Source organism: Eretmochelys imbricata, chromosome 6, assembly GCF_965152235.1.
Source record: "Eretmochelys imbricata isolate rEreImb1 chromosome 6, rEreImb1.hap1, whole genome shotgun sequence".
Classification (NCBI taxonomy): Eukaryota; Metazoa; Chordata; order Testudines; family Cheloniidae; genus Eretmochelys; species Eretmochelys imbricata.
In genome coordinates, this window is record NC_135577.1 from 92,661,320 (window position 1) to 92,688,884 (window position 27,565).

The window sequence follows — 27,565 nt, forward strand, 5'->3', positions numbered from 1 at the left end:
GAACTTCCAATTAGTTACACATTCTTCAGTCTCACTTACTTAAACACAGCAGACACTGGAAGTGACACAACAGAAGCGGTGCCTGAGGAGATCGGTGTGAAATGTTGGCCATGATCAGCTGAAGTAGCTCTGACAGTGTCACCTTTAGGAAAGGATGCAAAACTCATCTCTTTGCCATAGTTGTATCCATCAATAACTGGCTGTGTGGTAAATGCACGTTCTTGGAGAACTAGAGAGGAAAAGGATTCTAGTGCAGGACACCAGTACTCAGGGCCTGGGCTCCAGCCCGAGCCTGAACCGTCTACCCTGCTATTTTTAGCCCTGCAGCTCAAGCCCCGGGAACGCGAGTCAATTGACCCAGGCCTCCGAGACTTGGCGCTGCAGGCTTTTCTTTGCAGTGTACCCTTACACTGCACTCAGATGTGACCACAGATCGCACTGTCTGCCTTACATGCCGTGGTGATTAGCTACTTTTGCTCCTAGAGCTACCACCACAGCAACAATCAACAGCATTAATTTTACTTTAATATAATATAAATAAGTTAGATTATTCCTGATTTAAGACAAGGAGAAAGGTTACCTTGAGTTGTGTCCAACATATTCTTTTACCACAGGAGTTCTGTCAAGTCATCTAGTCGGATAGCCTTAAAGTTACAGTGTCGTTGTGGCCTTGTTGGTCCCAGCATTTGAGACGGACAAGGTGGGCGCAGTAATATCTTTTACTGGACTAACTTCTGTTTGTGAAAGACAAGCTTTCAAGCTCATCCTGTCTCTTTCACCAACAGAGGTTGGTCCATTAAAGATATTTTCCTCTAACTGTTACAGCACAAATACAATTCTTCAGTGCATACTACCACCTTGTGGCCAAAAGCTCAAAACATTATGAATCCAGTATATTTGTATTAGTTTTAGAATTAAAAAACTGTGTTTGGGCTGCAAATGATATGTATTCTGAGTAACACCCATCAACTGTTAAAAAAGGCTGATGCACAAGGAACATGCTATATTATAAAAAAACCTGCTAGACCAAGCCTTATGTTCATTTTGAAACAAGGTTTCAATTTGGGATGATGCAAATTCTAAATACTGTAGTTTAGCTGCTAAATATTTCCAATTACTCTGAAAAAACTCAACCACTACACCTTCCTCTGAGTGATCCGTTATCACAAAGAGACATACCTAGGAACAGATCACTCAAAGTAGGGAGATGCGATGTGTTTAAATTTGAAATTCAAAATTTTTTTTTGAGAGAGGGAGAGGGAGAGGGAGAGGGAGAGGGAGAGGGAGAAGAAAATTCAGTACTGTACACAACGTCAGTTTGCCTTTTAGGTAAGATTAACCTGTCCTACCTTTTGCTGGAATTACCTTGCTAGATTACTAGCAGAGCAGCATTAGAAAGTAGGGATGCTACAACTAATAGTGAATAAACCTAACTCCTGAAGCAATAAGATAGTTAACAAAAATGCATGCTAACATGTCTGGCAGCAAGCAGTTACCAGTGCCACGGTTATAAAAAGGTTTAGTTTCCAGCAGTCACAGACCCCCATTCCAGGATTGGAAGCATTTACCAAATAGAAAAGACTTACCAAAAGTTGTGCCATCTTCACCCATAATGCACTTCATGGAGGTGAGGATTTGCTCCATAACAGGTGGTGACAGTGACGTGGCATACACTGCACTATGAGAATGCGTACGGAGGTAGTCAATCAGCTCCTGACAAAACGAACACAGGAGGCCTTCAGATACCACCCTCAGTCAGATCTTAAAGCTATAGGCTCCACTGACACCATGACCACCCTACAAATTGGTAGCACCACACGTTGCGCGGACACACACACACACACACACACCACAAGTCACCTAGAAAAGGCTGGGAAGCTCGTAAAAAGCTGCACATGACATTTACTAAACTAAAGTGCTAACAGCAGGGGTGAAACATGCCTGTGCACTATACTTTGTATCCCAAGGCAGGATGAGGGTCAACCAAAAAAATTCGGATAACTCAAATGTAGATTCATTCTGCCAATGATCACAGCATTGGGTTTCGCAACAAGATGTCTGGAATTACTCAAGCTGTGCACAGGTTGTGTTTCGAGAGCAATCATTCTGTCACAGGAAGATGCAAATCAATCCTCTCATTCCTGTGTGGTGGTGAGTAGGCTCTGCAGATGGCTATGTATCATGTTTGATACAAATCATTGCTAAGCATGTCACTGAACAAGGCATACAAAAGGTCACAAGGGATCTCTGCTAAGTGCACTATGGATAAGGCAGCAGGTGTAATTTAAGAATGAGCAAGAACTTCAGAGAGCCACTCCCTTTCTATTACTTACTCCTACCTTCTGCACTCAAATATAGCTTTTGCTACAGGATGGAAGCAAGCCATGAGGAAGACAAGGGGCACCACTCCCTGGAATGGTTACTCATCACTCATCGTATAATAAAACTATTCCACAACCCCCAGAAATGAGAAGCACTATGGTAAAACACCACAGCACGCGGTGGGACAAATTCTGGCCTCCGCTATGAAAAAAGCAACGGGAAGGCACAACGGTAACCAGGGACAGAAATTTCTCTCAGCATATATTACTCAAGTTTTATTAGCATGATGCTGTTTTTGTCCCCTCCTAGCACCAGAGAAATTTAGAGCAGTGGTTCTCAACCTGAGGTCCATGGACGCCTGGGAGTCTGCAGACTATGTCTGTCTAAGGGGTCTGCAAAAGGTTGTCATTACCATAGAACAGTGGTTTTCAACCTGTGGTTAGAGCTCTGCAAATCTGCAGATATCCGCTTTATAGCCATGGACCATGTCTGCGGATACAAATTTTGTATCCACGCAGTGGTCTACCTACGGTACATGGACTCTTGGGAGCGTGCACACAATGTTTAAGATTTCCAAAGGGGTCTGCACCTCCATTCTATATTTTTTAGGGGGCCACAAATGAAAAAAGGTTGAGAACCACTGCTCTAGAGCAGGGCTTCCCAAGAGGTGTTAGATGGCCCCCACTGGGAGGATATCGGGCATATAGCAAAGAGAGAAAGGATAATGGAAAGAAAAAAGATGCCTGAAAGCAGATGAAATAGCATACAGTGTTGCTCCATAGAGCTTAATTAGGAGCTAGGAAACCCTTGCCTTCAGAGTTCTCACTACTAGCTTCATTAACAGGTAGCAATTAAAAAATCCCTACCTTAAAGCACTGAGTAGCTATTAGCAAAAGAATTGCACAACCTCTCCTCCCCAAGTCTCAGCAGCTTTAGCTTATCACTCCTTCTAGGGAATTAGGAGTTCTTAAGGGAATTTTTTCCTGGATTCAACTCATCCACATTGGACAAAATTCCACATAACTGAACTGTACATCAATATTTCACTGAAGGCCTCCAGGGATGTATCCTGGTACAGAACTGGGTAGGGCCCTAACTATCTGCTACCCAAAAAGTAGTTTCCACTTTTTGACCTTCAGAAGCCCAAATGAATACCTTGCTTCCTATCATGTCTCCCCACCACCTCTTTACCTTCTTGCCTCCGATGTATCCTCCAGCAGCTCCAAAGGCCTTGGTGAACGTTCCCATCATAACATCTACATCCTCAGGGTTAAGTCCAAAATACTCCACCACGCCCCGGCCAGTGAGACCCAGGGCACCTATACTGTGAGCCTCGTCCAGGTACAGGTATGACTTGTACTTCTTCTTGAGGGCAATCACTTCAGGTAGGCGGACTATGGAACCCTCCATGCTGTCGAAGAAAAAACAGATCAAATCATGTTAGATTCAGCTTTAAGGGTTTTTTATAATCGGGGTTCTGTTTGGAGATTCTAAACTGGATTCCTACCCTCCTTTTCTTTACTTCCTTTTAGCAGTTACGTAATTATCATGGAAGCATTATCTACAGACCATAACCCCTCTATGGAAAGATTTCTTTTACAAGTGTTTATGTTTAAAAACAAGATTTGTTGCATTCAGTGTTCAAATTTCCTTATTCTGAAAATCAGCATCACAAGTTAAACAGATTAAGTAGGCGCAAGGATGACAGAGCAACCCAATGCATTCTGTAATGCATTTCCATCTACAACAGATACTGCTTCTCTACCTCACAAACCTCAGTGTCCTATGCTGCCACCAATTAACATGACATTGTTGATCTCCTAAATGAGACCAACCAGGCTGACCCATGCCTTCCAATAGCAGCTCAAGACCACCTGATCCTTAGGTCATGAGCCAGGTGCAAGGACAACTGAACTCCAATTTATACCTCCGACACACCCTCAGAGAAGTCATGAGATCTGCACATATTGCCATCTATTCCCATTAGCATGATCAATAACAGACTGCTAGAGAATGGAATTGGATTAGAGGGTATAAACTCAGCTCCAGAGCTTAGCATGTTTGATGTAAATAATTTGTTTAGATTACTTAGCATTTGTGTTGTATTTAGGAGATAGGAAGCTTTCCATCAGTACCAGCTGTTATTACAGTAGGCCATGTGGGAGGAGCTTAAAGATCAAACTAGGTCTAAAACAAATGGTCTCTCATCAAGAGCGACAGCTAAGTGGCATGCTCTTATTAACCAGCTCTACTGCTTGGTCCAGCGATGGAACCCAAACCCTGACAGCTGGATCTTGTGAAGAGTGTAGGCAAGGTAGAGAATAACTTGTACCTGTAAATTCCTTCCACTAGGATGAGGATTTTTTTCCAGGGCCTGCGGGTGCGAGGTTGCCCATGCACAATGGCATCTTTGAGCAGTTTCTCCAAGCTCTGCATGTCTGCACAGAAAAGAAAAAAAGGTAGCAAGATTCCACCAAGCAGCCTTTATTACTATTTCCCCATTAGCATGATATAATTAAGTGCAGGAGCACTCAAATGAGGCCACAGCTACAAGTCGCAGCCACCCTCTGATATGAAGAGTGGTCCACAGAGACTAATACAGTAACTCCTCACTTAACGTTGTAGTTATGTTCCTGAAAAATGTGACTAAGTGAAACGATGTTAAGCAAATCCAATTTCCCCATAAGAATTAGTGTAAATAGTGGGGGTTAGGTTCCAGGGAAATTTTTTTTTGCCAGACAAAAGACATACACACACGCACACACACACACACATACACACAAACACGCATACACACACATACACACACACAGTATAAGTTTTAAACAAACAAATTAATACTGTACACAGCAATGATGATTGTGAAGCTTGGTTGAGGTGGAGGAGTCAGAGGGTGGGATATCTCCCAGGGAATGCCTTACTGCTAAATAATGAACTAGCAATTGGCTGAGCCCTCAAGGGTTAACTCACTGTTAATGTAGCCTCACTCTCCACAAGGCAGCACGAATGGAGGGAGGGGAGACAGCATGGCAGACAGAGACAGACACACACACCCTGTGTGTGAGAGAGAGAGATGAGCATTTCCCCTTTAAGTAGGCTGACACCACTCTTAAGTACACCACCTTCTTAAGTTAATCAGCAAGCTGAGACCAGAGCAGCTGCTGCCAGGAAGCTCTCTCCGTCCTGAGCCCTGTCCTGTGTCCCCCCTGCTCTATGGAGATGGGGTAAACAGGGTGCAGGAGCATGGTGGAGGGGGACACCCTGACATTAGCCTCCCCCAACAATTAGGCTCCAGAGAGCAGCTCCAAGGCAGAGGGCAGTGCGGGGAGGGACAGCTGAACTTCCGGCAATTGATAGCCTGCTGGGCAGCTGCTGCACAGGGAACTTAGGGGAGCTGATGGGGGGCTGCCGGTCCATCCTGGTTCCAAGCCCCCACCAGCTAGCTGCAACAGGATGCTCTTCCTGCAAGCAGTGGACAAAGCAGGCGGCTGCCAAACGACGTTATAAAGGGAGCATTGCACAACTTTAAACGAGCATGTTCCCTAACTGATCAGCGACGTAACAACAAAACAACGTTAACCGGGACGACTTTAAGTGAGGAGTTACTGTACCTGTGGAATCTATACTCTATCATGGTCCAAGTTTAGCCACATTGCATTTGAGGACCTGCATTCTCCTGCAAGCCACATCTCATGTTACAGGTGACTGTGGCTGTGTGGTATTGCACTGCCACGTGATTTCCACTATGGGCCAGGATTTGGTCATCCCTGGTTAAGAGTACAACAGTACAGAGATTAAGCCATCAGAAAGAGACAGACATGGAAATAAAAGGGAAGAGAGAAATGAGTTGGTAAATGGCAGGTGGAGATGAGTGAAGGCATCTGATGTTTGGGAAAAACAAGAGTAGGCTTAGTGGCTGGAACAAAGAAGCCAGAGGGGAGAGAATGAGTTCAAGAATTATGGGCCTGAGACAGACTGCTGGGGATTGGGCAAAGGAGGATAGATGAGGAAGCAAGTTCTCCCCAATGTAATTTCTGTCTTTAAATAAACTGAACAAGATGGTGAGTGGAGAAAAGACACAAGAGTTAATAAGGAAGAAAATCTGGTGAGACCTGATTGGATTGGAGGTGTGGAAAGAGAAAGTGAATACACAAGGAACAAAACAGAGTAAAATGAGCAAAGGACAGTGAGTGGAGGAAGCTGGGGTAGTTACAGGCCTCTGCCCTCTAGAAACACTGCACTAGAGGAGCAGAGACCAAAGGCAAGGGGAATGCACAGGAGGGGGCGGAATTCATACCACACCATAACAGTAAAGTGGAGGGCTGGGAGTAGCAGCAGACTCCGAGACATCAGTAGCCTGAATTGAATGACAGTGCAGATGAAATGATGCAGGGAGGAGCAAGGGAGAGATTGATGTTGAATGACAAGACCAGAGTGCATCTGAGTGATGAGAAGAGCATACCACTAGCACTTGGAGATCCAGTTGATGGAATGGCTAATGTGAATAAATCATGCAGGAGTCAGTCCAAACTAAGAGCCCAAAGGAAAGAAAGCAAGACATTAGAGATGGAGTGATCAACATGGAAGTTGAAGTGACATAGGATGAAGACAGGGAGGCAGAGGAGAGAGCCAGGCATGGAAAACAAATTATGGGGAGGCTGGTGGGGAACACAGACAATCACAAAAAAGAGGAAAGAGTGTGATTTTGAAAAGTGGAGGTGGGAGGAGCTGAAAGAACCTTTTCTTTCTGGTTTCAGAGTCCAGATACAGGAGACTGTGCCAAAGCATAGTGCCAGGCACGGGTAGGGGTACTCATTTTTAATGTTTTTGTCCATAGGATGGAAATGATTACAGAACCATGTTAGGGAATCTTATTACAGCCTAGATCCTGACCTAGGAAACTAAGCAATGACCTAAGAAACCATATGACAATCATCTATCTAGGTTCTTACACGACATTCACCACTTTAGTATCGGACATGGATTGTAATAAGATTCTGTAAGTGTGCTGACCCATACATGTTACAAACCGAAAGGTGTGAACACCAGCAGTTCCCCTGCATATTCCAGACAGACATACACTGGCTTTACATTAGGGATGTAAATATTGTTTAAAAAGTAAACCGTTTAAACTACTACAATTATATTGTTTAACCGATTAAAGGGAGAGGGCCCGGGGGCTCCACTCCAGCCAGACAAGGGGCCCCAGCTCCAGCCAGGTCCAGGGCTGGGGGTTAATGGTAAGACTAATGCTTACTGGTTAACCATTTACTATTTTATATCCCTACTTTACATATGAACAGCTATAAGGGGACCCAGAAATGCAACATCACAAAGTGCTACTGATTGGGGCAGAGGAGTACTGGTAGATCTGGGAAGGGAGAGAAGAGAAAGCCTACATGACACCTGCCTTTAATGTCTAGATTTAATCAGATACCCACATTTGCATAAGCACTAAATTCACTCACCCAGTTTAAATCTCTTCCATAAGTGTCCTTTCTCAGCAGCCTTAAAAAAGCCTGTATTTAATGGCCAATTTGCAAAGAATAGAGCTTCCAATCCAGGGTTTTCAACACTATTAACCTCAAGGTGCTAGCAGCCCCTAAGAGCCTCCAATTACTGGAAATGGGTTTCCCAGCTGGAAATTCAGATTTACTGCGACAAGAGGCAGGGTTCTCAGAAAAGAGTGACCTGTCTGAGCTACAAGAGGAAGTGCCCCCCAACAGGTACTCACTGTTGTGCTTGAAGATTCGAATAGTTGCTCCTGACAGTCTTGCTCCAAGCACTAGTGATGCATGATTCAGCTCATCGCTCAGTATCAGGCAGCCCTGCACAAGGGGAAAAAATGAGGCAGAAAGGCTGAATAGACTGAGGTTAACAGCAGACCAGTGTGTAAGACCACTCTTATTTGTCTTTAGTCAGAGTACTCTTCAAACTGCTGTGCTTGTATTAGATGAGACAGCTGTGTCTTTAACTATCACCAGTAATGGACATGTGTGCACATCCCAGTATCCTGCCATGAAGTCAAGATCAGTGATTCACCATATGAATCCTGTGGGGAATACGTGAAAGCCATACCTTACTAGGAAGTGCTGTGTGCAATACAGGGCCGAGTATGTCTGAAAACAATTTAATCCATTCTCTCAGGGAAAAGATAAGATTCCCTAATATCGTTGAACTAACATCTACTAGTGACTTCGATCAGCCTTATATTAAAAGGCGGCACGGGTACTGCTATTAAGCAATTACAATGAAGTTTGTTAAAATCAGTGCTCACATAAAATGGAGAACAGGAAATGTAGTACAGAACAGGAAGTTTTCAGTGCACCCTGACTCACCCTCAGGAAGTCTGCATATTTCTGACTGCACAACCCTTATGGATTTCACACCATCCCCAGCTTTCCAGCCCCAGCCTATACTTGGCTCTGTCTACACTAGGAACTTGACTGGCTGCTGCTAACGATCATCAGCAATGCGCCCATCCCCTCCAGAATCTGGTGCTCAAAACTGTAGAAAGGACACAACTGTTCTCAATCATTTTTGCCAGTGTTGAAAAAATGACTATGTCCTATTTGCATTACAGCTATGCAGTTTTCAGCATCAGTTCAGGGTATCCTGTTGCTGACAGCCCATGGGGAGTAACAGATCGATTACCTCATGCTTATGGAGCCTATGAGTCCCTCCTGCTAGCTATGCTGACTAGACACTATTGCGGTAGGTTAGGTCCTATTATTGTGCTCTCAATCCCCTCACCGATGACAACAGTAGAATGGAGACTTAAGTAGTAACTGAAGATGTCACTAAAGCTTTTGAAGAACAGAGGAAAAAAATGCTCAAGCAGTTCTTTTGTGACCAGCACAGCTGTGGTGACTTCTATTTTAGGCTTATCAAGTGTGATGTAAATGCCTAATTACAGTGTAAATAATGAAAGACTGCCAGTCTTCCTGATTAGCTAATGGGTTACCTCTGGTCAGCTGGACCCCGGGCTTTGAGACCCTCTCCACTCACAGGATCTCAGAGCCAGAGTCCAGCCCAAGGCCAAACTTCTACACTGCCATTTTTAGCCTTGTGAGCCCGAATCAATTGACCCAGCTCAGATTTCATGCCAGTTTTTTGTTTTGTTTTTTTAATTGCAGTGCAAACCTAGGTCACCCAGCATCCCTCAATATGCCCTTCCAATTTATATTTACATGGCCTTCATCACCATAATAGCGGAGTATCACCTAATGATGTTTTAAAAAACCCAACCATCTGCAGATTGGGAAAGAAAATAAAAGTCTTGGGCCTTGACATTTTAGCATTTGTGTTCCTTCAGAAGATCCAGAAATGCTGGGTAACCTCACTCACCACCTCTGAGGCTCCTTCTAGAGAGATAAATAAATACTCGTCTGTTACACTGTACTCATGGAGGATTTCAGTTACCTACAATAGGTATCTGGAGTAATGGACAACCAGAATCGAGTATACACAAAAGACGAGCCTATGCCACACAGAAGACAACTTTAGGATCCAGGAAGTTTTCAGAGAAACCTGGATCAACATCATTTCACTGAGGGACAGGAAGTAGTGAAAAACCATGAGGAAAAGTTGTCCCTGGCTATTTAAATCAGCCATAGTAAAGACTGTGGGATTCACACAACATGGCATTTCAAAGATATTAGATTTTGAGCACTTAATACTTTTACATAAGATGCAATTGGAAGAAGTATTAATATCTACCAGTGTGGGAAAACAGCTGGTCAATTCCAAGAACACACATATTTAAGGCTAAAGAGACCATGCATCTTCCAAAACAAAATGTCAAGAGCATGAAGTAGTTGCTTCACAAGGGACATGCTCCAGAGTCTTAGAAGAGAAGACAGGACGCAACCACACAATAACAGAGGGTCAGGTGAGACTTGTAGAGGAAAGATAAGGACATCCAAAAAAGCAGAATTATCTAATCTTTGGGGACTTTATAATTATTAGGCAAAATGAAAAAAGAAAGCAGTCTTATTACTAAAAGGAATAAAAATAGGTGAAAATTACTAGTTTCTCTAATACCTACAATTGACAAAAGGAAGACTAACCCTATTAACTTTAATCTTCAAACTATATCAGATGCAATCGATGCAAAGTGTTTAACTTAAATAAGAATGTTTTAAAAAATTCTAAATTTCCATTGCTGCATCAGAAATGCGCGTTCTCTGGTCAGCAAGTGAAATTATCCTTGCAGCTGACACTAGTTTTTTGAATTTTCATTCCCTCCCGATAGACCCTACAAGCTCTTGAACTTTTCTCCCAAACCTACTACTGTGTCTAGCAGCTATTCCATTCTTATTGTTATCAATGATATATAACAGGGTTCTAGAATGCCTGGAGAAAACAACATGAACACTTCAATTTTTAATGGACTATCCCAAATCTGGTCATTTTAATTTCTATTACTGCATTGAGTTGAAATTCCTTCTGAAGACCCTACTTCATCATACACCATAGAAATCACCTTATAGCACAGAAGTAAAACAATTAAGATCCTTGGATGAGAATAACTATAAATGGTAAGTAAGTAACTGAATTTTTATAAAGTATTTGATAATCTGTCACAAAATCTTACTCATTACTTCAGATAGTTTTAAATACAAAAACAAGGCATCTTGAGAAAATAAACCAGGAAACCTAGGACTTGGAAGACTTTACCATGGTAAATGTTCACACACAGGGATAGAAAGTTATGGCAGCAGCTAAGCCAGCAGTATCTGGAAAATTTAAGCAATCATTTAACATAAGTGCTAGTTTCTATAGTTGTGGAAATAACTTTACAACACAAACACGAAGTGATCCTCTTCAATCTGCAGACAGCTACTGCAACCCTGGATGCTGATCAGAGCTACCCAGGTGTCAACACAGTGAAAGTGAGCAAAGCTTTCATTTTCACTGATGCCCACAAGATTCTGAATAGCTTCAGTGAAACTGCCCAGAATATTGTCAATTTCACTTCTGCTGCTTGGGAAAATTGTAAGCAGTGTCAGAGACAGGCACTGAAGATATTCAAGAAAAGGACTACACACAGAAAAAGGCAGGAGATGAGATGAAGCAACAGAAATTTGAGAGGTTCAAACACCATAGGAGGAATTCAGAACGGTCCAAGGGGGAATAATAAGGAATAACAGGATGAAATTAAAAATGGGAATATTTAAATTGTACCAAGAAAAAATCCTGATAGACGTGCACGGCTGTAGAATTAACTCCCAAGGGAAGGAGAAGCCCCATTAGATTATATTTAAACCTGAACAGGAGACCGCAATAGACATACTTTGTACTATACCAACAGAGGGAGATGGATTAAATGGAGTTTAACAGGTCTTCTCCATCTCTCAGGGCATGTCTACACTTACCTTCAGAGCGATTGATCCAGCCGGGGTCGATTTATCGCATCTATTGAAGACGCAATAAATCGACTGCCGAGCGCTCTCCCATCAACTCCGATACCCCACCGGAGTGAGAAGCGTAGGCAGAGTCGACGGGGGAGCTTCAGCAGTCAACCTACCACAGTGAAGACACCGCGGTAAGTAGCTCTATGTATGTCGACTTCAGCTACTCTATTTTCATAGCTGAAGTTGCGTAATTTAAACCGATCTAGCTCGCCCCCCAGCGTAGACCAGGCCTTAATCTCCTGTGATTAGAGAACACCATTTAGAGATGCAAGAGATTCAGGCTGAGTTCTGTGTTATCAGGCAGCTGACTTATTATTTTGCAAACCTGGATGATCATTGTATTCATTAATGCAGAACTATTTAGTGAACAAAATGTTTGTTCTTTTATGCGTTTATTACATCAAAGGAAATTTTTCTTCCCTAGTAACTACTGTCTGTATGATAAATTACAGGTTTCCAAGTTTATGACTGGGATGCCCAACTTGGCTCAATTTTATGCCAGTTAGAAGTGGCATTCAGATGATTCAGTCTCCCAGCAAGCTGTCAGAACAGTCTGTAACTGGGCAGTTTACGGAAGTAATCACCATCTTTAATATTAAGGTGTGGCCTGCAGAAACTAGAAGTCCCACAGGGTTGTGCTCTCTCCCAACACGAGCCATTCTAGAGCATTATAGGTCCGAGCACACACTGTCCCCAAAAGACCCTTGGGTTGAGATACAGTATTGATGACATATCAGGACCTGTTTCTGCAAAGAACATTTGCAGTGACTTCTTTGAAAAAAGAGTGAACAACCCCTAAAGAGTCCATAAGCAGAAACTTCATGCCTCACACCCTGTTACCCATTCTCTCTGAAGCCATACCTTGCCAACTAAAGCAGGAATGTTCATTGAGTTGGTTGAAAACCCCATCCCATAAGTCATTGCAGCCTCCACACCCAGGAACCTGGCCACTAGTTTTTCCAGCTCCTCATGCTTGTCCAGATTTCCTGCACGTAAAATAGCAAAAGATAAGTCAAAAATAAACCAAATGAACCTGGGGCCAAATCTGTACCACAAAAGGTTTTTCAACAGCTAGAATTTTTTTTTTTTTTGGTATGATCCAGAAAAGGGGGGGGGGGGGGGGATGAGGGGAAGGGTCGGTGGAAGATCTGAGAACATGTCAATGAAGACTGTTGTGGCTGTGTAAACTAAGCATGACAGAACAGAAAAGAACACAGAATTTATCTTCACTCTATAGTTGTGATTTCTTCACTGCTTCATCTGAGGTTCCAAAGCTGGAACCATACAATGTTTTGCAGAGACTAATGAACAGATGATGATTTACGTATATACTTTGAAAACACCTGCCCCCCACCCAAACTTACCCATTTCCTGCCTAGTGCTGCATACCCCAGCTCCATACTGTGTCAGTACTTTAGCTGCTGCTTCTTTGCAAATTCCAGTGTTCTGAGCAAATCCAAGATAGTTGTAGGAACCCATGTTAATAACGTCTTTTATCACTCTCCCTGTGTACCTGTATTTCAATAACATCACATGTTAAGACACTGACAATCAAACCCAAGATCCAGCTACACAAGAATACACTAGCTACCATTAGCTTGCTAGGAAATGCATGGAACTAGGAGAGACCAACAGCCAGTGGCCAGAAAGTTTACATGGATATGGCCCTCATTTTCAAAACTAAAATTAGCTGAACAAGGATGCTCTTTCATTGCTGGGGTTTCTAATTCAAGTTAGATGTGTTAAAGGTATATAAACCATTTTTTACAAATATCTGATTTCTCATCTTTTTTTATGCTTATATATTTTAAAAAATTAAATGAAGGCTAGAAGCCAGTAGATGTTCTTTGGAATACTATCTTAAATTTTTAAAAGAATGCTGAAGGTTTTTCGAACCATTTGTTAGCTATGTCCTTTCTTCAGCCTCCCACTCCCAAATTTCGAGCCTTTTCTTCCCATTTTAAAAATTAATTTTTTAGACCAATTGGGTTGGCACTATCCCCAACAGGATATCCCCCCAGCACACAAAGGAAATGCATCTGGAAGTCAGCACTGGTGTGTTGCAATATGGGGCAAGAACAAACTGTAGCGGAAAAGAGTTGTATTAAATACCATACTCTTGAAAGCCAAGGACAGGAATCAAGTTACACTGTGTGTTGGGCTGTACAGGTTTCTTACATACAACCTCTGTCAGGGTACCTCAGACTTGATCTGTAGAAACCCTTGCTATTCCACTTCTGGTCTCCACCCCACAGCTCTGCCAGTTTATTTCAGTCTTGACCCAGAGCACTCCTGCTAAACTCAGCATTAGACAATCATGTGGTGTTTGTGGGAGATGTACTGTTGTGATAATCGAGCCCACAAATTTACCCTAATTGCGTGCTCAGCTGTGAGAAATGAGTGAAAGTTAATGGAATGTCACAATATCCTGTAACAAATGTTGATGGGAAAAGATACAAAAGCTAGACAAGGACTGAATTAGTATAAAGAGGCCAACTAATATAATTCAAGGAATGTGTTAAGTTCATGCCTGGTTAAACAAAAACAGCATGGGATCAGAAATCAGTGAACCAAAATTGGCACATAGGAAGTTTTGTCTAATTGATGGATAAAATAATGAAATCACCACTCATCACTCCTTTTTGGGGTTCTGAAGAGACTTTGGGGAAGAAGAAAAACCTTTTATCATCACTGAAGGAGTAGTGGAAGGATTGTTGCTGTGACACTAGACTTTGATAATCCAGTGGAAGCACAGGACCATTATCGCTAAACCAGCAAGGACCATAACTTGATAAATGTGAGATCCTGCTGTATTCCCCTCCCTCATGTGCTTCTTTCTGTCCCTTATATCTTCCTCCTGCTCTTTCCCTCCCAGCTTTTCATGTGATCCTGAAGCCAACCATATTGCACGGCACCAGCACAATGGAACAAGACAGTCCATCCAACTCTGTTCGGCCTGAGAAGGACCAGTGAAGGAGAGGGACCTGCCCAGACCAACCAGATGATATCCATGGTGAGCTGGAGTCCAGAACAGCTGTCGTGGCCCACCTGCCAGCCCAAAGCATCCATCCACAACTGACCAGCCACCCTGTATCCTGAGATCATCAACAAAAGCTGCGTTTCCCCCCATCTTTACTATCTTTTCAATATCGGTCTTGTCTAAAGCAGGAAAGTGACTCATTCCCAACTCAGAACTGAACAACAGAACTCACCCTTTACTTCACCACCAAAAATGGTTTGGCTAAATAAAAGATTAACAAATATTCAGTGTTTCCAAAAAAGGACTTTGATTATCCAAAACAAAGTTAACCTATCAATTTCAGTTTCAATGCTCTCTACCTCATTTTGAGTCTTTGTCAAACTACTAACCTTTTGCATGAATTTTATAGTATACTACTTGCCATGGTTCTAGGCAGGCGGAGGTCTCTGAATACCAAACCCCAAACCTTGTTTAAAACTATTTAATGTTGGACAGTGACTGGGTTAACACCTTTGGCTTACATATTCAATCTCAATTAACACCACGGTACACTCCAGGAGCCAGAATACCAAACTCTCACTTGAATTCTAATCCATGTCAGAATAAAGTCACCAGAAGTGAGACAGGCTAAGCAGCATACACAGTAAATGCCCTCACAAAGGTACTGGCCTGATTTTACCACTGGCTTCCCACTACTATGTGAACCCTTCCATACAATGATATAAAAACACTTCTAATCACTGTGTTTACAGATGTGTAATCGTTTATACTTGGTGTAAGTCATAACCCCAGTGAAGAGGAATTAGCATCTCAAACTCTGAAGTTCCTTGGTTCAAATTTGTGGCACTTCTAAGAACAATCAGAATGGCCATACTGGGTCAGGCCAATGATTCATCTAGCTCAGTATCTTGTCTTCGACAGTGGCCAGTGCCAGGTGTTTCAGAGGAAATGAACAGAACAGGGCAATTAGGGAGTGATCCATCACCTGTCCTCCAGTCCCAGCATCTAGTAATCACAGGTTTAAAAAGTCTCAGAGCCCATTATGGGATTGCATCCCTGACCATCTTGGCTAATGACCATTGATGGATCTATCCTTCAGGAACTTATCGGATACTTTTTTGAACCCAGTTATAGTTTTGGCCTTCCCCGAGCAACAAGTTCCACTGGTTGATTGTGAGTGGTGGGAAGAAGTACTTACTTATGTTTGTTTTAAATCTGCTGCCTATTAATTTCATTAGGTGACCCCCTGATTCTTGTGTTATGTGAATGGGTAACTAGCACTTTCTTATTCACTTTCTCCACAACATTCATGATTTTTTAGACAGCTACCATATTTCTCTTCCCCCATCCCCACACCTCTTTTCCAGGCTGAACAGTCCCGGTCTTAATCTCCCCTCATATGGAAGCTATTCTATACCTTAATAATTTTTGCTGCTCTTCTCTCTACTTGTTCCAATTTAAATATTTTTTTTTTAAATGTGGAGACCAGAACTGCATGCAGTATTCATGGTATGGGCGTATTATGGGTTTATCTAGGGGCATTATGATATTTTCTGTCATAGTATCTATCCATTTCCTAATAGGTCCTAACATTCTGGTAGCTTTTTTAGACTGCTACTGCACATCGAGTAGATGTTTTCGGTGCACTATTCACAATGACTCCACAATCTTTTTCTTGCATAACAGCTAATTTAGACCCCCATCATTTTTGTGTATAGTTGGGATTTGTTTTCCATTGTGCTTTACTCTGCATTTATCAACATTGAGTTTCATCTGCCATTTTGTTGTCCAGTCACCCTGTTTTGAGAGACAGGCTCTTCAGTTTCCTTTGGACTTTACTATCCTGAGTAATTTTGTATTGTCTGCCACCTGTTTACCCATTTTCCAGATCATTTACGACTATGTTGAACAGCGCTGGTCCGAGTACAGACCCCTTGGGGAACCTGCTAATTTACCTTTCTCCACTGTGAAAACTGACAGTTGATTCCTACCCTTTGTTTCCTATGTTTTAACCAATAACTGATCCAGGAGAAGACCTTCCCTCTTATCCACTAGTCTGTGCAGGGCCTGCTGATCCTTCAAAGACAGTTTCATAGCCCTCAGGCATTCTCCACTCAAGACTAATTGTTGGGAATCTTTCCCCAAGCTTTAACTCACACAAATGTCCAATTGTAGTCCTGGGAAAGTCTCTCCATCATGTCCACTTTGGCCCCAGGTACACTGCAGATTGGTCTGTTCCAGCTGTCTCGAATGCGCATGTAAAGGTTCCTTGTGTAGAAGTTTTCAAAGTCCTGATACAATGGGACAAAGTCCTGCAAAAGATACATTAAGGGCATTCAAACAAGAGAAAAGATCATATGCCTAGTCTGTTGTGATACAAGGAGAGCCAGTTTTCTGCATCAGTTTGGGATGCACTTTTAAGTGCACTCAAGAAAAATGCAATATATGATCACACTGAACACTTTTCAGCCACTGATTTTAAAGAACTTCACTGAGGTGTCATTCCCTACATACAGCTCTGCTGGGAAGCTGAGGCACAGGGAAAGCCACTTGCCCAACTCCACATAGTAGCAGAACCAGGAACAGAACCTAAACTTCCCAATTCCTAGGGCATGCCCTTATCCACATTATCCATATTTCAATCCCAGGAGATGAGTAAAATTTCCTCAGTTGTTTACATCCCATTGTAGAGAAGAGATGGAGAAGGGGTGGCCCCCGCTGGGGCCTACTTTCCCAACTCCTCCTCTCCCAGTGCAGCAGTTCCTGTTCACTGTGTGTTCAGCTGCAACGGAGAGCAAGGAAATCTTCTGTATGAAGGTACTCTTTTTACAGTTCATTTTCAGAAAAACAACATACTTTAATGCAATTAATACAGCAGCGTTAGCATTACTGTGGAAATTAACTTCCAAATTTCCCAAACTAGTGTTCAGAATCCCAATTGTAAAGCTGAATTCTAACAAACTCTTCTCTATAGTTTCCATTATCACTTATATCCCACAAAGTTTGTTTGCACAAATGTTTCCTGAACTCCAGCTTCCTTTCCAACATATCTCTCAAGAAAACCAAATGTATGTCTTGAATGGATAACAAGGAAAAACTTCAAGCTTACTGACAACACTGACTCATCTGGCCCACTTTGAAAGCTTGAAAGGATAACAAAATTTCTTTATTTACTGTTCAATTAAAAGGAAGTTTGACATCAGAAGAGCAGTGAGACTATGTAGAATACACTATTCACCTGATCTACTGGTGCAAGAAAAGCATCTTTCATTAAAAGTGACCTACACAGGAGGAAAAGCTGGAGTTTATGATAGAGGAAGACAGACAGGAAGAAAATCCATGCAAGCTGTTTTTCATATTAGAAATTCAGAACTTGTCTGGCCTGTTTTATTGAGGAGCTCATATGAAAGAGTGAAGAATTAATGTTTTGACATTATGTATAAGTAGAACCTCAGAGTTACGAATACCAGAGTTACAAACGGACTACTCAACCACACACCTCATTTGGAACTGGAAGTATGCAATCAGGCAGCAGCAGAGACCAAAAAGAGCAAATACAGTGTAGTACTGTGTTAAATGTAAACTACTAAAAATATAGGAAAAGTTTAAAAAAAAGATTTCACAAGGTAAGGAAACTGTTTCTGTGCTTGTTTCATTTAAATTAATATGGTTAAAAGCAGCATTTTTCTTCTGCATAGTAAAGTTTGAAAGATGTATTAAGTCAATGTTTAGCTGTAAACTTTTGAAAGAACCACCATAATGTTTAGTTCAGAGTTCTGAACATTTCAGAATTACAAACAACCTCCATTTCCGAGGTGTTCATAACTCTGAGGTTCCACTGTACCATGGAAGTAAATCTTGATTGAGAGGAAAGTAATATTTATTCATACTTCTTTCAAAGCTTTTAATTAGGTCCCGACAGACCAAATAACTCCAACTCATGTTACACATCTGGAAGAAAAACGTTTTTGTTAAAGATTTAACCCCCTTTCTCCTTCAGTTAGCATGGTACCTCATCCACTGCTCTGGATCCTCCAAGGAAAACCACAAACAAAAAGAGTAAAGACTAGCATTGTACAGCTGTGGCTTAGAGCCCTGACATGAGCAACATGCTCACAACACAACAGCACTCAGGGCTACAGAGCAGGCAGGCAGTGACTGAATGCCCTGCAGATCTGGGGGAAACCCAAAGCGTCACAACGAGGTGCAACAGTCCTGATATTTCTAAAAAAGAGCATGTAGAATTGTTTTTTTAAAAGCCCTTAGCCACCTTCACACAGCAGAGCAGCAAAAAAAAAAAAAACAAACAAACAAACCTATTTATTCCTCCACAGGTAATTTAAATTACAGAAGGGCAAACCAAATCCAGTCACAGAATGGACCTCCCAGGTAGACCGTGGATCTCAGATGTGTCCTTTCCTACCTAAGGAGAATTAAAGTTTTTAGAACCTCAAGGGGAAGTGAGTTTTACAGATAACAATATCCTGGACAAACCTTATGGAATTAAACTTAATTCAGGAAGGTTTAACTTAAGTATTTTGGAAGTAGTTCATGTACTATCTATAGAGGTTCTTTAGGAGGAAGACATGATTAATACAATCTCATCACATTTAGGACAGGGATGGGCAAACTGCGGCCCACCAGCTGATTTAATCCAGCCCTCGAGCTCCCGCTGGGGAGCGGGGTCTGGGGCTTGCCCCGCTCCCACTCTCCAGCCAGGGAGTGGGGTCAGGGGCCGCTCTGCACGGCTGCTGGGAGCAGCGGCATGTCCCCCTCACCAGCTCCTGAGCATAGGGGAAGCCAGGAAGCTCCACACGCTCTCACGCTCCAAGCGCCACCCCTGCAGCTCCCATTGGCCAGGAACTACACGGAGCAACCTGGCTGTGCCTCCACATAGGAGCCAGAGAGGGGACATGCCGCTACTTCTGGGAGCTGCTGGATATAAGCGCCACCTGGAGCCTGCACCCCTGAGCCCCTCCCGCACCCCAACACCCTGCTCCAGCCCTGATCCCACTCTCGCCCTCCAAAGCCCTCGATCCCAGCCCAGAACACCCTCCTGCACCCCAAACCCCTCATCCCCAGCCCCATCCCAGAGCCTGCACCCCAGCCAGAGCCCTCACCCCCTCCCACGGTGCCCCAATCCCCTGCCCCAGCCGGAGCCCCCTCCCACACTCCAAACCCCTCAGTTCCAGCCTAGAGCACCCACCTACACCCCAAGCCTCTCATCCCCAGCCCCACCCCAGAGCCCACACCTCTAGCTGGAGCCCTCACCCCCCCTCCCGCACCCCAACCCCCTGCCTGGAGACCCCTCCCACAGCCTCACTGCCTCATTTCTGGCCCCACCCCAGAGCCTGCACCCCCAGCCAGAGCCCGCACCCCTTCCTGCACCCCAACTTTGTGAGCATTCATGGCCCACCATACAATTCCATACCCAGATGTGGCCCTTGAGACAAAAAGTATGCCCACTGCTGGTTTAGGAACTTCAAAGGACTTTTTGGGACAATACGTGTGGAGTGGATTTCCTAGCAAATACTTGGGGGTGTAAGGAATGCAAATGACCTACTTCACATTAGGGCTGTCGATGAATCACAGTTAACTCATGTGATTAACTCAAAAAAATTTAATCACAAATAATCACAGTTTTAATCGCACTGTAACAATAGAAAACCAACTGAAATTTATTATATATTTTGAATGTAGAAAAACATTTTCATATATATTGTATTGTGTTTAACTGAAATCAAAGTGTATAGATTACAAATATTTGTACTGTAAAAATGATAAAGAAATAGTATTTTTCCATTCACCTCATACGAGTACTGTAGTGCAATCTGTTTATCATGAAAGTTGAACTTACAAAAGTAGAATTATGTAAAAAACGCACCTGCATTCAAAAATAAAACAATGTAAAACTTTAGAGCCTGCAAACCCACTCAGTCCTACTTCTTGTTCAGCCAATTGCTCAGACAAACAAGTTTGTTTACATTTGCAGGAGATAATGCTGCCCACTTCTTGTTCACAGCACCACCAGAAAGTGAGAACAGGCATTCTCATGGCACTATTGTAGCTGGCATCGCAAGATATGTACATGCCAGATGCACTAAAGATTCCTATGTCCCTTCATGCTTCAACCACCATTCCAGGGCACATGCATCCATGCTGATGATGGGTTCTGCTCAACAACAATCCAAAGCAGAGTCGACCAATGCATGTTCATTTTCATTATCTGAGGCAGATGCCACCAGCAGAAGGTTGATTTTCTCTTTTGGTGGTTCGGGTTCTGTAGTTTCCGCATCAGTGTTTTGCTCTTTTAAGACTTCTGAAAGCATGCGCCACACCTCGTCCCTCTTAGATTTTGGACGGTACTTCAGATTCTTAAACCTTGGATTGAGTGCTGTAGCTATCTTTAGAAATCTCAGATTGGTACCTTCTTTGTGCTTTGTGAAATCTGCAGTGAAAATGTTCTTAAAATGAACATGTGCTGGGTCATCATCTGAGATTGCTATAACACGAAATATGTGGCAGAATGCGGGTTAAACAGAGATGGGGACATACAATTCTCCCCCAAGGAGTTCAGTCACAAATTTAATGCATTATTTTTTAAACGAGTGCTATCAGCATGCCCTCTGGAATGATGGCCAAAGCATGAAGGGGCATACAAATGTTTAGCATATCTGGACGTAAATACCTTGCAGTGCCGACTACAACAGTGCCATACCAATGCTTGTTCTCACTTTCCGGTGACATTGTAAATAAGAGGAGAACAGCATTATCTCCTGCAAATGTAAACAAACTTGTTTGTCTGAGCCATTGGCTCTAAAATTTTACATTGTTTTATTTTTGAATGCAGGTTTCTGGGTTGTTTTTTTTTTTACATAATTCTACTTTTGTAAATATAACTTTCATGATAAACAGACTGCACTACAGTACTTGTATGAGGTGAATTGAAAAGTACTATGTCTTCTTTTTTACAGTGCAAATATTTGTAATGAAAAATAAATATAAAGTGAGCAATGTACACTTTGTATTCTGCATTGTAATTTAAGTCAATATATTTGAAAACTTAGAAAACATACCATTTTTTAAAATATTTGTGTATTTTATTATTGTTCTTAATCGCATGATTCATTTTTTTAATTGCTTGACAGCCCTCCTTCAAATCCATCCTTTCGAAGCTGCACTTTGAGAAGAGATCCATTGTCTAGTGGATAACCTATACAAGGTCTCTTCAAAAAGGCAGACTGGATAAATGAGTGACTCAGAGTCATGGGTTTTTCCTTGTTCAGAACAAAGGGTGTGATGAACTCGAAACCACAGTAAAAGCCCTGGTAGAGTCTGAAGGCTGCCCTTCCAGAGCCTATTTTGCAGCTGGAGTGATCTCTGGTAAGCTTATTAGCATGCATGGAAGTTCTTTTATTATTTTAAAACTATTTCCTCTGCATTGCTTTGACTTTAAGAATGAAATATGTTTGCTTAGAAAGAAGGGTGTGGTAGCTTGTAACTGTAGCAATTACAGGCAGTGTACTTGTCTTAGAGTAGAGAAGCAAAGTATGTCTCCTTAGGTGGACTTATTTTGCTGGGAATAAGGCAGAGAACACAGGGAACTGGTGTGACGTTGCACTCTATATGAGTTTACGAAAATATGCTAATAAGTGTGAATATAATGTAACTGGAATATGCTTCCTACAAAAGGTCTCTTGTAAGACATCATTACAAAGCTTATAATCTACTGAATGTGGTCATTCTATTTGTATAAATGGATCACTCTTGTATCTGAAACTAGAAATATGAAATATAAATCTGAGGGCCTATTGTAATTATGCAAAGTGTGGACCATTAATGGTGGTTTGGAATCTTGATACCTCCCATTAACCAGGACAATTGACTGTAGATGACTCTGTTTACTTGTAAGCTTCCTGTGTACTAGCAAGTGGGTAATGAAGTCTTACAGTGACATGTGATCATGTCACCTGAACTGGAATCGATCTTTAACGTGATGCTTTTCCATTTAGAAGGAGGGGTGGGAACCCAGAGGGGACAAAGGATTCCTGCCTTGTGCAAAAGCTATATAAGGGGATGGAACAGAACAAAGGGGGCTGCAGTCATGAGAAATCCCCTAACTACTACCTAAGCTGGAACAAGGGCTGTACCAGGGGAAAGATTGTGCCCAGACTAGGAAGGTGTCCGGTCTGTGATAGTAGCTTACTGAAACATCTCTGAGGGTGAGATTTTAATCTGTATTCAGTTTTCTTACCATACTAGGCTCACACTTGCCCTCAGATGTTGTGAAGGGCACAGAAGCAGAAAGACACACAGGAGCATTACAAATATAGGAGAAATTTTTTTTTATTTTTTATTTTTTTTTTTTAGTTTTAGGTTCCATAGTAACTGAAGTTACTTCACTTATCAAACTCCCATAGCAACTTCATAAGAATATAGCTCCCAGATAAAGTAAAAAAACCCAGAGTCAGAACAAACCCTTGGTCTGGTTTACATGGGAAAGTTATACCAGTAAGAAGTAGTGTATGAATTTAAACTGTTAGTTATACCAGCATAACTTCCCGTGAGGACATCTATATTTCAGTATCAGAGTGCCTTTTTCCACGTTAGTTTATGTTGCTTTGAAAATAGTTTAAGCTAAGCCAAAAAAGCCACTCCTCTTTTGGAATAAATGACTACACCTGGGGAGGTTGTACTGATTTATCCATAGTAATTTAACTAGACAGATATAATAGTACTGGAAAAATCTCTTGTGTAGACAAGCCCTTTGTCTAACCTGAACAAAAATCTTTTCAGCCTGGTAAAGGCCTCAGCCAGGGCAAAACTCAATCTTTCAAAGCTGAAACAGGCTGTTTAGACTCCTGGTCAAAGTCTACTAGGAAAGGGGCTAGTGAGCCCAGTCAACCTGACTCAAAATGGAGTCTCCCAACTAACAACAAACATTGCCACCTTCCTCACCTCTAGGAGAACTCTTATCTCCAGTACAGCTCCCCCAGGGTAAACCTATTAGCTCAGAGGGAAGAACAGACCAACCCTGCAGAGCATACCCTGCAGCTGGTTTTTATCACCACCCTTTCTTTGGAGCTTAAAAGAAATTAATACCAATTACCTATCTAGCTTTGCACCAACCACTACCATAGGTCTTCCGATTCCCAGGGACAGAGTAGTCAGTCACATACAGGTCACTTTTAGATGGGAATAACATTCAATCCTACTTATCAAGTACAATATGGGTTTTCCAGATTTAACTTACACAGTTACTGGGAAGGTTTGCTGTAAGCTCCAAAGGTACGTGCTACTGCATGTTAGACATGGACAGGCTTCCTTCAAGCTGATAAAGGCTACCAAAAATTCAACAGTTTAAATGCCCTAGAACAAGCTGCTAATTGTCCTCAGAGGATGTGTTTCATAACAGCAGTTACCAGGGAAATGTCAGTTCGATATATTTTAAAGGAAGCTAGAAACAAAATTTACAAGGCTTCCTCCATTTGTGAGCTGTATATAAGCAGCAGTGAGAGGATATCAGGCTTATCTGGAGTGTTATTAATTCCCCCTGCAATAAGTCCAAGGATACTGTAGGCAAGCCAAAGGATACTGTCAAACTAAAAAACAGGTTTGAAAATCCAAATTAATCTAGTCACTTTCTGGTTCTGTGCACTACCACAAAGCTGAAATGTTAGGTGGCAGAGGACATAGTTTTATTATTTTTTTCCAGGTGAAAAGTTAATATTTCTATTAGTACTCATTTATTTTTTCAAAACTATTACATTTTGGATCTAATTCCAGACCATGTCCCTATAAACTACAATGAACTAGGAAATACAACCATATTACACAGCCACTTTGAAGTAAACCCATGATTTCCAGTACAAGTTTGTTCAATCTTCCATTAAATGGCCACCTGTACTAAGCAATCTTCTTTTGCTCACCCCTTGGGTGGTTGTTTAAGATAGGGTTTATTGTATAAAGCATTGCAAACATTATGACTAATAACTACATATAATAAACTCATTGCACACTGGTCACCTAGACAGCAGGATCTTCCAAACACTTCCTATCCCCATATGTTGTGCTGTTCATCTCCCAAGTAACTTACAAACATTAACAAAGTATTACTTCAGAAATCTAAATGCAATGCTTTGTTTAACCTGCCAGTCTCTTGTATCTGCATGAGGAGAATAAAAAGATTCTCATTTCCATACAGTTAGATGCAACAAGGCTGGGAGAGACTGTTTTAGGCCAACTGCCTCTATCAAGCACTTTGACTTACTTGCATAATGATACAAGTTTCAATTATAAAATGAGAGTCACTTCCTCTCTACGCAAGGAAGTCCATTCTTTGCCACTGTGAGTCAACTGGGCAAGTAATCAGGACACTGAAAGATTAAATACTTGAAATTTCTTAAAGGGACACTGCTTCAAAATGGTGTTCAATAACTATCTTAACCCACAAGGTGAAACTGGTTTCTATATCAGGTTCATTACAGCTTGCTCTCCCAAACTTCTAGGCAGATTGAGGGAGCCTGATGCACAGCCTAGCACAGGGGTGGGCAAACTTTTTGGGCTGAGGGCCACATTTGGGTGGGAAAATTATATGCAGGGCCGGGGCAGGGGGTTGGGGTGTGGGAGGGAGTGTGGTGTGCAGGAATGGGCTCAGGGCAAGGGACTGGGGCAGAGGAAGGGTGCGAGGTGCAGACAGGGGGCTCAGGGCAGGGAGTTGGGGTGCAGGAGGGGTTCGGACTCCGGCCCGGTGCCGCTTACCTAAAGCGGCTCCGGGGTGGCAGCGGCCTACACCGGGGCCAGGGCAGGCTCCCTGCATGTCTGCCCTGGCCCCACGCCACGCCACTCTGGGAAGCAGCCGGAACTATGTCCCTGCACAGCCACGGCGGGAGGGTGGGGGGGCGTGGGCGGGCACAGGGCTCCATGTGCTCCCTTTCCACGCCTCCAGGTACCTTCCCCGAGGCTACCATTGTCTGTGGTTCCCCGTTCCCGGCCAATGGGAGCTGCAGAGGGGGCGGTGCCTGGAAGCAAGGGCAACACACAGAGGCCTCTGACCCCCACTGGGGTCCCAAGGACATGGTGCTGGCCACTTCTGAGAGTGATGCAGGGCCTGCGGCACCATGGGGGGCAATCCTGCAGGCTGGATCCAAAGCCCTGAGGGGCTGGATCTAGCCCGCGGGCTGTAGTTTGCCCACCCCTGGTCTAGTACTTGCAGCTCACAACTTGTTCCAGAAGTCACGTGCACTCAACTAGGTTCACCTTATAGTACGAGCAGCTACTCCAATCTAGGTATGAATGTGAGGAAGTGCACCAGGTCAGCATTTCATCAACACTGGTAACATTTTTTAAAGGGAGTTTCCATTTTTATAGTGTATTGTACCACATGCCCTGATCCTCCCTTCACAACCAACCATAAATGGATTCCTCTTTAAAAAAAACAAACAAAAAAAACCCGAATCTCTCACCAAACTCACCCACAAAGATGTCATGAACGGTATAAAAGTGGAAAGAAAAGGGGCATATCTTATCTGCAACTCATGACCCAACCCAAGATCCATATCCGCCATACTGAGGAATGGCTCCCAAGGCCATCCTCCACATACACTCTCCCAAAGGGCTTCAAGTCACCAGTTATCTCCCAAAACAAACGCATTTCAGGGAAACATTAAGAATTTAGGCTGAAGGACAACTCTCAGGACAGAAATTCTAAATATACATTATGTCTGAAGTAAGGGAATCCTAATTCAGTAACTCTTTAGTTCAGGGGTGGGCAAATTACGGCCCACAGGACCATCCTGCCCAGCCCCTGAGCTCCTGGCCAGGGAGGCTAGTCTCCAGCCCCTCCCCCGCAGCAACACTGCTATGCGGGCAAGCCACCCATCTCCCAAGCCTTCGAACAAGCCTGTCCTGCCACTCTGAGTGGCATGGTAAGGGGAAGGGGCCAGGGGGGGTTGGATAAGGGGCAGGGAACCGGGGGGCAGTTAGGGACAGGGGGTGGGAAGGATAGGGTGTGGGATCCCAGGGGGGTGGTTAGGGGTGGGGGGGGGGGTCAGTCAGGGGGCGGGAAGTGGGAGGGGGCAGAGGCCAGGCTGTTTGGGGAGGCACAGCCTTCCCTACCCAGCCCTCCATACTGTTTCGCAACCCTGATGTGGCCCTCGGGCCAAAAGAGTTTGCCCACTCCCCCTTTAGTTATAGATATTCAGGATAATCCCCCTGTATTGTGCACTAGCGTTCACTGAGTAACCAACCTCAATGCTGTAACCCCAGTCCTTCCCATCTCAGCTCCTACCTGCAGATTGAGTATCCCCTTTAGTCATGCCTGAAACTGCATTCCACATTCTGCAGGACAGCAATCATATTTCATATGCATTATTAGGTGCATACACTTTTAATAACTTAATAAAGTACATTTAAACTGGGGCGTGGGGGGAGCGGGGGGATAGAAAGAAAAGAGACAGGAGTTTTATTCATCCTTCCTGGCAGGAAGCATACTGAGTTTATGTAATGATACTCCACAGAAAAGCATCTTAAACTCCACTGTTGCACAGAACAAAGGAGCTTGTAGCAGCCCCCATTTTAACAGAGACGAGACACAGGGAGACTACAGAACCCAGCATGCAATGAAGCACATTGATGAGAACATCCAGTGAAGAATACAGAGTGTGATTCATGACCAATAAATCCTCTATACTGAAGGTTAGAGCAGCTATGGGCCACGTTTGCCCATGTACTTTAGCTACCCTACTCTAATCCTCACTTGATGAAAATAAATCACACTGAACACTAACTCAAAAGCAATATTTGACCCCCTAATTCTAGAGCCTTTTATTGGAAGAAAAATTATTTC

At 43.0% G+C, this 27,565-nt stretch overlaps 1 protein-coding gene across 1 annotated transcript in view; it reads right to left on the reverse strand.

Annotated features, from left to right (window-relative positions):
- Positions 1-27,565, reverse strand: part of SPTLC2 (serine palmitoyltransferase long chain base subunit 2) — a 109,069-nt gene that overhangs the window by 57,337 nt on the left and 24,167 nt on the right. Inside the window, exons 3-9 of the mRNA XM_077819201.1 lie at positions 16,876-17,030; positions 13,103-13,251; positions 12,600-12,724; positions 8,057-8,150; positions 4,655-4,760; positions 3,514-3,733; positions 1,587-1,713 (exon numbers count right to left, since the gene is read on the reverse strand). Of these exons, the coding sequence (XP_077675327.1) occupies positions 1,587-1,713; positions 3,514-3,733; positions 4,655-4,760; positions 8,057-8,150; positions 12,600-12,724; positions 13,103-13,251; positions 16,876-17,030 (976 nt within the window). The remainder of the gene's footprint in view (positions 1-1,586; positions 1,714-3,513; positions 3,734-4,654; positions 4,761-8,056; positions 8,151-12,599; positions 12,725-13,102; positions 13,252-16,875; positions 17,031-27,565) is intronic.